Source organism: Chamaea fasciata, unplaced genomic scaffold, assembly GCF_029207755.1.
Source record: "Chamaea fasciata isolate MVZ Bird 193981 ecotype frontalis unplaced genomic scaffold, bChaFas1.0.hap1 SCAF_17, whole genome shotgun sequence".
Taxonomy (NCBI): domain Eukaryota; kingdom Metazoa; phylum Chordata; class Aves; order Passeriformes; family Sylviidae; genus Chamaea; species Chamaea fasciata.
In genome coordinates this window covers 8,242,528-8,252,227 of record NW_027094102.1, presented here as the reverse complement: position 1 = coordinate 8,252,227, position 9,700 = coordinate 8,242,528, and the positions used below count along the sequence as shown (strand labels likewise).

The 9,700-nt window shown below is 61.0% G+C and overlaps 1 protein-coding gene across 3 annotated transcripts; it reads right to left on the bottom strand.

Moving 5' to 3' along the window:
- Positions 1 to 218: 218 nt before the first annotated feature.
- Positions 219 to 8,561, bottom strand: CD40 (CD40 molecule). 3 transcript variants are annotated; one of them, XM_066199017.1, is made up of 9 exons: positions 8,480 to 8,561; positions 7,139 to 7,220; positions 6,433 to 6,558; positions 6,200 to 6,343; positions 5,877 to 5,976; positions 4,910 to 4,971; positions 4,555 to 4,653; positions 4,096 to 4,121; positions 219 to 3,792 (listed from the first exon to the last, which is right to left on the bottom strand). In XM_066199017.1, exons 1-9 carry the CDS (start codon positions 8,525 to 8,527, stop codon positions 3,637 to 3,639), a joined length of 843 nt encoding a protein of 280 aa, XP_066055114.1. In that variant the 5' UTR covers positions 8,528 to 8,561; the 3' UTR covers positions 219 to 3,636. The 3 variants fall into 3 exon arrangements, with proteins under 3 accessions (XP_066055114.1, XP_066055115.1, XP_066055113.1); XM_066199018.1 differs by having other exon boundaries at positions 219 to 3,714; XM_066199016.1 differs by lacking the exons at positions 7,139 to 7,220; positions 8,480 to 8,561 and having other exon boundaries at positions 6,433 to 6,826.
- Between the last annotated feature and the right edge of the window lie 1,139 nt (positions 8,562 to 9,700).

Below are 9,700 nucleotides of genomic sequence, written 5' to 3'. Positions count from 1 at the left end.
GCTGCCTGCCCCACCAGCTAATGGGACAAGGCTCAGGTGGGTCTCAGGCAGCGTGAAGACCCCCTGTGCTCACACTCCCACAGCACAGATCGGCGCTGTCAGTCCCATCCCTGCTGCGAACTGTAGGCAGAGGTAATTTGCAGATGACATATATCCCTGACAGTAAATATTTTTCCCGCCCTCATCTTTCTACAAGCAGATAAGGTGGCAGCACTGTAGCAATACGGTTGCTGGAGGGAGACAAACTCTTTGGCAGACTTAAAAGTCTATTGTGTCCCCGCAATTATTTATAGATAAAGAGAAGAAAGCCAATAAGCAGAGAAAGGAGCTGCACAACTGCATTTGTTATGACGATGATGATGTTATCTCTCCCTCACACCCACACACGCACATCTTCAGTGCATGGAAACTTGCTGCTGGCAACAATCAAATCCCCTACCAGGACAAGCCAGGACACACTGGAGGTTTTGCCCTCTCATCACTGACTTGTGTCCAGCCTGTTTTCCCACAGTGAACCCACCACACAACTCCTGTGGTTTCTCTGGAATAGCACCTGCAGGGCCTCAGGGGGTCTCTCTGTTTCTGGCTGCAGGATGTGGAGACCAGGTGGTCTTTGTCCCCAGCCCCTGGCATGCTGGATGCCTTGTGGTGAGGAGGGTCTGGGGTTGCCTGTAGGGAATATGGGACTGGCTGGGTCCTCACCAGCTCATGCAGCAGGACCCCAGAATGTGGGTGCTCCCCACTGATGGCAGGGTGCAGGGGGACTCTGTCAGCTTTCCCAGATCTGCATGGCCAGGACCTCCTCTCCCATCCCACACCACTTCTGAGAACAGAAATGTGGGTGTTTGGAGGGATCTGGGATTAAAAGATGTGGCAGGCAAGAGTGATGGAGGTCACTGCCAATAAGTGCATTTCTGCAGCCAGTGGAGCAGAGACACCCTGAGTGAGAAACATTGACTGCAGCATGGGAAGAGGTTGGGAAGCACCGTGCTCTCCCTTTCCAGTGAGCACTGCAGGAGCCAGTGGAGAAGACTATGGGCCTGGCAGGGCTGGACCCACAAAAGGGAAGAACAAGGAAGTTGAGGGGTCAAGACCTGGAGTGCCACTGAGCCAGGCATCGAGGTCCCTGTGTGATCTGTCAAATGTGTGACACTGGGGCTCTTGACCAGCCCATGTCTCCCCACGTTCCAGGGTGCTTCATGGCATTGCTTGGCTCCTGCTGGCGCAGAAGTCCTGCACCTCCCCAGAGCACGCACAGCCACTGCTCCTCCCCAGGGCTGGGGGTGCAGGAGGGGTGTGGGCTCCTGCCAAGTGCTCAGCCCCATCTCAGAGGGACCCCCACCCTGAGAAAGCCCCAGGGTGAGCTCTCCAGCTGGTAAGATATTGCTCAAAAGAGTGACTGGGAACCCTTAACTGGACTGGAGACTGGGACGATTTTTCATTGCTTCCTCATAATATGAGGACAGGAGTAAGTGACTAGTACAGTCCGTTCACTCGGTAAAGATTTATACAATCACTTCATCCGGTAATTGGTATTCTGGGGAGAGAGAGCAAGCTGCAGCTCCAGCATCCGCCTCTATTTGTTTTATCTCTGTCTTTCTCTCTTTCTCTCCCCTTTTCAGAATGAGTAATTCTGTCCCTCACAATCCCATTTAAACAGAGCATTTGCAGAGTGAATAATTAGTTACATTCAATTAGGCCTCATGCACTCTCCCTTCTCACTTTGGGGGACAGACGCACTAATGAGATGGTACATGCCTGACACACGGGAGTGGGCACTGAATATGCTGCGTGCCAGCACAGAAGGGTCAGCCCTGGGGGAAATGGGGAGGCGGCCCCAGAGAGCTCAGCCTGCCACCTGGGGAGACAGTCCTTTGGAAACCACGTGCAGCCAAAGGTTTAATGTTTGGAGCCAAACACTTTGCATCTGTGGCCCACATAACACCTTCTCCTCCAGCAGGATCACATCTGTCCCCAGAACTGGGTGTTCTCTGGGCTGGTGCCAAGGGAATGCTGCCCAGCCTGAGACCATCCCACCAGCACTGCTGGGAGTGCCAAGCTCTGAGAGGAGGGAAAGCTGCTGCCATGTTTTTATCTCCCTTATTAAACCTAACATTAGGTTTTAAGAGGAGCCTTAAATAATGTGCCACTGCCTGTACAGGCAAAGTTGCTCCATGCTCCAGCTGCTCCTGCTCTGGGATTTATGGCCTTTCCCATGCCATCCCACCTGTGCTCAGGCAGTAGTGGGTCACAGGCTAAGGATGCTCCCAGTACCTAAAGCCCGCAGTGGGCTCAGTGCCACTGCAGCCCCACGCCAGTGCTTTGTACTCCGTGGTGACTCTGCTGCTACACCGCAGCACCCTGCAGTGCAATGGACCCTACTTGTGCATTCTACTGCCAGAGCAGCGAGGCGAGGGGCACAGAGACGCCTGTGCAGGCAGCCCTGCCCCATCCTGTGTCTCCTCTGGCATGGGACACGGGCTGGGCACGGCTGTGCTGGGGGCAGCTCCTGCTGTGGGGGTCAGTGAGGGCAGCCACAGGGGAAGCACATGCAGGGGAGTGGACCCAGCCAGGGTGTGCTGGGGAGGGCTTGGGGCAGGGTGGGGGTCAGCACAGCTGGTGGCAGCTCTTCCCTCACTCCTCTGGTGGAAGCCTCTGCCTTGGGAGCGCCCATTCCCAAAGCATCCTTCCCGGAACATCAGAGCTGGGACCGCCGGTCCCGGGGGCTCGGGGCTGCTCACGCACAGGGGGCAAATAATCACGTTTAATCACACGGTTTCGCCAGCAGTGGGTGGAGGGGGACGGAGCGCGGCCGCTCCCGCACGGACGGGTGGGTGTGCGGGGGAGCCGCGGGAGGAGGCCCCGCGCTGTGCAGAGCCCCCCGTGCCCACCCGGAGCCTACGCGGGCCGGGGCGGGGGCGGGCGGTGCCGGTGCCGCCCCGCGCAGCCCGCGCCGGTCCCGCAGCACCATCTCCCGGCCGCCGCACGCCGGTGTCCGCGCTCCGGCCCCGCCGCCGTCCCCGGCCCCGTCCCAGCGCAGAGCCGCGGGGCCGCCTGTCCTGCCTTCGTTCGTCCCACGGGGCACGGCGGGGCCGGGGCCGGGCCGGGGTGCCCTGTCCGGATGGCAGCAGCCACCGGGCCCTGCTCCAGCACGGGCAGCACTTCCACAGCGCCCCAGACAGGACACCGAGCTCTGCCGTGATGATCTCACACTAGAAGCCCCCTTTCCCAGCCTTGGCTTCTCCAGTACTCAGGCAGACCGGGCTCCGTGCCGGCGTCTTCTGTCAGCAGTGACACCCTGCTGGGGCCAGAGGGTGCACTGGGCTCTGCAAGGGCTCAGCAGGCGAGCAGCCACGCTGGGCTTCATTGCATCACTTGGGCAGGAAGCAGGATGGGGCCCTGTTCCATGTCTTCATGTGGGCAGCCAAGCCTTGCTCCACCAGGGCAGCCCTGTGCAGGTGACCAGACCAGGAGTTGTGGTGGTATTCCCGTGGGGTGGTCGTGCCATGGTCCACTGCAGCATCACATCATTTGCAGTCAGGCCAGATGCCAGATTTCCTCCCCAGCTGGAGAGGGGACAGAGGAGATGGTGCTGTCCCCAGTCTGTGCTCCTGTTGGAGGCAGTGCCCTGTGCCTTCACAGCATCTCCTGCTCCGAGATGCGGCTCTCCTTGCCATCCTCCTGGGCCACAGGCTGGCCCCTGAGTAGGGTCTCCTGCACAGGCAAGACATTCTCATCCTGCTCCGTGGGCTGCTGGGTAACTGCGTTCTCTCCGGGCTCCCCAGCCTCTATCTGCACAGGGGCAGGGGTCAGGGGCAGACAGCTACATTCCCCCGTTCTGCACCCATGTCTTTCCACAGGCTCCTGCTACGCTCCCATGCAGGCCAGAGTACGGGTCCCTCCCAGATGTTTAGCACTTGCCAGCAGCACCCTTGGGTTGCCTCAGCCCTTGTCCTGCCCCAGCCAGGCAGCCTAGTTCAGCCCCCACCCCTCCTGCATTGCAAAGCCACCACACCTGCTCTGCTGCTGGCACATCCCCAGCTGTGTCCAGGAGGGATCCCACCCACTCCTGGAGGGGGGTCTAGGTAGACTCACCTCCTTCGGAATCCGTCGCCTGGAATCTGGATGGAAAGAGGGACAAAGAAGGCAATGTTCAGGGGAAGGTGCTCCTGCCCTGGAGGAAGCTTCCCAAGGTCAGGGCCAGGGCTGGTGCTGCTGCACCACAGGTCCTGCAGCTCACATTATGCCTGCTGCCACGGCCAGGCTGGGCAGGCTGGGGGTCACAGCAGGAGACAGAATAGACTCATGGGGCACCAGTGATGTCCCCCAAGAGCTGGGCCAGCTCAGGCTGCAGCAGTGCCAACACACTCGCTCCCAAAGACAGAGCAGAACTCAGCAAAACCTGCCCTGGTGATGTCCCCAGAGGAACTTTCTCACTCTCAGCAGAGCTGCTGCTGTCCTCCCTGGCTCAGCCCCTCAGCCCTTTATGACCCCTCAGGCCAAGGTTCTCCCTCCCTCGGCCAAGGCAGCAGCTCATATGTTTTAGCCCCTCACCTGTGTGGACCAGGCAGTAGATGCAGACACCCACGAGGCATGTGACAACTGCAGCCGTGATGGGGATCAGCACTGACAGCGAGGAGCGCCTGCTCGACTCTGTGGGAGGACACGGGGTCAGTGAGGCACCCACGGGACACCCAGCACAACACAGAGTGCTCCGCTCCAGCCCCAGCCCCACAGGGATCCCTCACGGAGACAGAAAGGCAGGAAGGCATCACACTGGCCACGCACTGACCACTTCCTCTCCCAAAAACACCATTCACGAGGCCAGCTCTTCTGAGTGCTGCAGGAGCTGGAGCCCTGGGGGGCTCTCTGCTTTGGACTGGATCAGCCCTGGGCACCAGGCACTTACCACAGATCACATCCGAGGAGTTCGTCCCTTTCACCTTCACCACCAGCCCCTTTTCCTCACAACTGCAGGGAAGAATAAGACCACGTAACCACAGCAGTAACCCGAGCTCAGGGAATAGTTGGGGCTGGGCAGGCACCCAAGCTGCCCCAAAACACATCCTGCTCTGAGCCCACCAAGCTCCAGCAGAGTGAGCAGGGGGATCCCCACTGACACAGCGTGATGGGGACAGCCGGGTACCAACCCAAGGGCTTAGCCTGGAGTTGCTGAAACTGCTGAGGATGGGAGCACGTTTAGGAACAAGGCAAAGGAAGGAGCAGACCTGCCTGGTCAGGGAAACCATCAGGGCTTGAGCACTGTAGCTACAACAGAAAAGCTCCGATAGGCTACAAGTGCTCTGTGGGGAAGTAATTTCTGGGCACAGATAAAAGCAAAGTGAAATCCAATGGCTGGCAGCTGAAGCAAGACTAATTCAGCTTGGAAATAAAGCTCATGTTTCTACCAGGAACTGCAATTAACCCTCAAGCAGCTTTCTAAAGACAGGGATGACCTGCCAATTCATGGCATCCTCAAAGCCAAACTCCCCATGGAGAGGGCTCGTGATGACTACAGTCACAGGGAGCACTGGGAGGGAGAACCTGAACAGGGCATGGGGCATTCCCATAGATCCTGATCCCTTGCTTCCAGCATGGATGACAGCATGGACACCCCTGAGGGGACAAGCAGTCTGTGCACATACTGAGGGACAGACACAAGTGCCTGAATGTCTGCCTTGACCTCAGTCAAGGCTGCACTGGACTGCACTGTGCTCCTAGCCCTGTTCCTCTCACTCTGGCCCTACACCGGCCAGAAGCTGTGACCCTCAGAGACCAGCCTGGCTGCCCAGTCCTCAAGGCTACCAAGAAAACTGGCAGCAGAGGATGTGCTCACTGGGGCTGGTGGAAGAACATAGTCTGTACTCAGACAATACCTTGTCCAGGGGTGGCATGGTTCGGTTTTAGAAGAGACATTGGAGAAGGTGCCTTCTGCACAGGGTTCACAGGGGGATGACATCTGGTCCATGACCTTGGCTGAAGAGGAGCAGAGATGGCAGAAAGGTCAGCAGGGGCTGTGGGGGGTGAGGGCCTGAGGGGGCCAGGGGCTGCAAAGGCCAGGTGTGCAGCACAGCCTGTGGCAATGGCACAGCTCTCCCAAGGCCCTACCAGGGGGCACCATGCTGGAGGAGCTCCCATTCCCTGAGGTCAGTCCTGATGGCATCAGCCCTGTTGAGAGGGAACAGCTTGTCAGATTTACCTGCCACGAAGCCAGAGCCAAGCTGGCAAGGCTGGTTCTCCACGCAGGTCTGGCAGCTGATGTCAGAGCAGTGCATGCCAGACTGGCACTGGCACACTGTGTTGTGTGTTGCACTTCCTGGCATCTTCACAATGAGGCCAGCATCTGGGCAGAGGGGACATGGATAAGGTGAGACACCAAGCAGGGGAGCCAGCCCCCACAGGTTGGGGTCAGTGGTCAGAGGGAGCACTTACTCTTTTCACAGATATCATGAGGAGTACAGTGCTTCTCCTTGGTCCAGCTTGGCTGATAGTGCCCACTCTCACAGGGGGCACATACAGAGTCTTCTGTTTTATTGCACTCAGAGACCAGCTTTTCCCCTGCAACAGAGGCTGGTGAGGAAGGGGCAGGGGGGATTTCCCTCTCTCCAGACAGCACCTCTGCCAGCAGGACAGGGGAATACTGGCATCTGTGGATGCCAGGACTGCTGCAGCATTCTGTATGGAAGCCAGGGCTGAAGGAGCCAGCTCGCCTGATGACCACAAACACTGCAGGGGCCAGGTGGGGAGGCAAGGCTGTGGGGCCACTCCAGCACTCCAGGGACTGGGACATGACCTGACAGTGACAGCAGGAGCTGGCAAATACCATCACAATTTGCTAGTGCCAGTGGCAGCACTCTCCCCACAAAACTGCCTTTGCCATGGGGTCCTGTAGCTGCAAGAGCACAAACAGTCTCAAGAGAGCTGTGGTGCCTTTGGCGAGGTCCAAGGGGTCTCCTAGAGCACCCACAAGGCCCTGGTTGCTCTGTCACTGAGATGACACAGGGAAGTGAAGCTGTCAGCATTGCTCGCAATGAGGTGGAGGGGCTTCATCACACAAAATTAAGCTTGCCCCGCTGTGGCCAGGCAGTAGGTCCTGGCACAACCCAGTTGTGAGGTCCTTAGGAAAGGGTTTCCATACCTGGCCGACACCGGTTGCAGCATCTGCCCTTGTACACATACTGCTTATCAAAGCATGTTAAGGCATCACCAGGTTCCCAGCACTGGAAGAAACAAGACCAGTGAATTCATATCCAATGCTCCCACATCACCGCACACTTCCACAGACACATGTGCGAACCTGCACCCTGAGGTGAGGGCTTTCTCACACTGCTCTTCCCACACATCCACTAACCACAGACCACAGCAGCCACCCACGCTGCTTGATGGCATCAGTGCTGTCTTTGAAGTGGAGTAACAGTGATTCCGGTAGAGTTGCTCCACATTTCGCCAGATTTCCAACTATAAGGACTGCCCGTCACCCTGTGCCCCTGCCAATAGTACTGCAGTCCCTCACAAAGGGAGCAGCGATCACCAAGCTTTCACGCCCAGAGCACTGCCAGCCCCTTCCCAAGGCTGACACACCGTCCCTGAGGAACAGGAAATCCCCAGTCAAGCACATCACCCATGCAAACTTTGTCAGAGCCTGCCCTTGCTCCTCCTAGCAGGGGACTGCCTGCACAGGGAAGGGTAAAAAGGAGGCAGGGAATGAGCTCTTGGGCAAGACAGGGTGCAGGAGGGCACCCGGAACACCGTTCCTCTCACAGAGCCAGCCCCTCGCTGCCCATCCCCAGTGGTCCGGCAGCTCCCAGCAGAACCGCCTGGCCTTGCTGGGGAGCGGGACGGGGGCTCCGGCAGAGAGCGAGGGAGAGAGGGCAGGGCCGAGGGTGCCGTGGACGGGCATCCAGCACGGCCGGGCGCAGCCCATCCCCGTGGGCACCTCGAGCAGCGCCGGCCCGGGGACAGCGATGAGGCCGCGGGGCCGCCCCAGCAGTCACACCCGCCCACATGGGACCCAGAACTGAAAGACGCGCCGGCAGCCGGTTCCAGAGCCCCGCCCGACGGGGGGTCCCGGCCGAGGGTCCCGGGGCTCGCCGCTACCCGTCCCTGCCCTTGGGGACCCCCGGGGCAGAGCAGGGTGGGGCTGGGCTGCCGGGCCCGCGCCATCGGAGGAAAGCGAAAGCGGGTGGGTAAAAGACCCAGGAGAGCATACCAGGCAGCCCAGACTGCTCCTCCGTCCCGGCTGGGTCCCGGGAGACCGGACCGACGGACCCGACGCGGCGGCGCCGCCGGGTCCCGCTCACGCCGCCCGCGCACAGCCCCGGGGCTCCCCGGAGGGGAGCGGCTGCGCCGAGGGGACGGGCCGGAGCGGCCGGACCGTGCCCCGTCCCGGAAAGCCCGGCGGGACACAGACACAGGGATGGAGGGATCCCCTCCCCCTCTGCCCCGTCCCGGTCCATGCCCCAATCCCGGCCCCACTCACGCCCAGCAGCGCCGCGCAGAGCAGTCCCAAAAGCCCCAGCCGGTTCATGGCGCTGCACCCCGGCCGCCGCCGCCGCCCTCCTAAGAACGCCTCGGTCCGTTCCCGCCCAGGAAGGGGCGTTGGGCCGCCGGGGCTTCCCCGCCGGCCCCGGCTGGGGACAGCTCCCTGAGCCCCGCGCTGCCCGCCCGGCCTGCGGGCAGGCTCTGCCGCAGCCGGGAACCCCCGGCCCGGAGCCACGGCCACAGGCAGGAGCCGGGGCAGGGGGCGGCCGCGGTCTGCGGGATGGGGAGGGGAGCGCCTGTGCAGCCCCCCGGCAGGAACTCCAGGTTTCACTTCTTCTTTCCAACAGCAGCTCAGAGAGGTTTGGGATTTTTTTATTTAGCCTTTAAGAGCCTCTGAGCTGTCGCCCTGGAGGGCCCCCACGGCTTGGTCAGGGAGAGCCCCTCTGGCTGCAACCCTGGAGAGCCCCCACAGCCGCCAGGAGTCCTGACCTCTGCGGAGCGTCCCGGCAAACACGTCAGTCCTGAAAGGAAGGGGGCAACAGTGCTGTGACGCGTCTGTACCTCCCTCTCAGAGGGGTTCCCAGCAACCCTCAGGGAATTTCCAGGATCATTGCTCGCTCCGGAGACATTCCTTGGACTCCCCTTGGCATTGCGGTGGCCGGGCAGCGAACGGCGGCTCCTCAGCGCCCCTCGGTGTCCCGGTCACTTCTGGCACTGCCGCCCCGTCCCCCGCGGCCACACAGCCCACACTGCCGCGATGCCGGAGAGGACACACCGCAGGGGCCGCCTCCCCGGTCCCGGTCACGGCCTCGGCCCCGGCCGGAGGCTGGTGGACACAACCGGCCGTCGCCACGTCACAGCTGCTCCCGGGAAGAAGGACAGCGTGCTCCCCGCGCGCAGCGAGAATTGGGAACCGAGTGCTCTGGATTCCCCGGCCCAATGTCACTTCCCAGAACTGACTCACTCGGGAGCACGAAGGGTCCCTGGGGAATCTCGAGGGCAGAGGGGGCGGCCGCAGAGAGAAGGGGATTTTTGGGCACGACTCCTGTGGGCCTGGCCTGGGAAATCCCCGCGGCGCCGGGCACTACCTGAGCAGGGTCTCCTGTGGCCCTTGCTCTCCGTGCCGGGCGGCAGCGGGGGCCCGGTTCTCCCGGTCGGCAGGAGCTGCTCAGGGAGCCCCTACGAGAGCCCCCGGTCCCGTCACTCGCACAGCGGGACA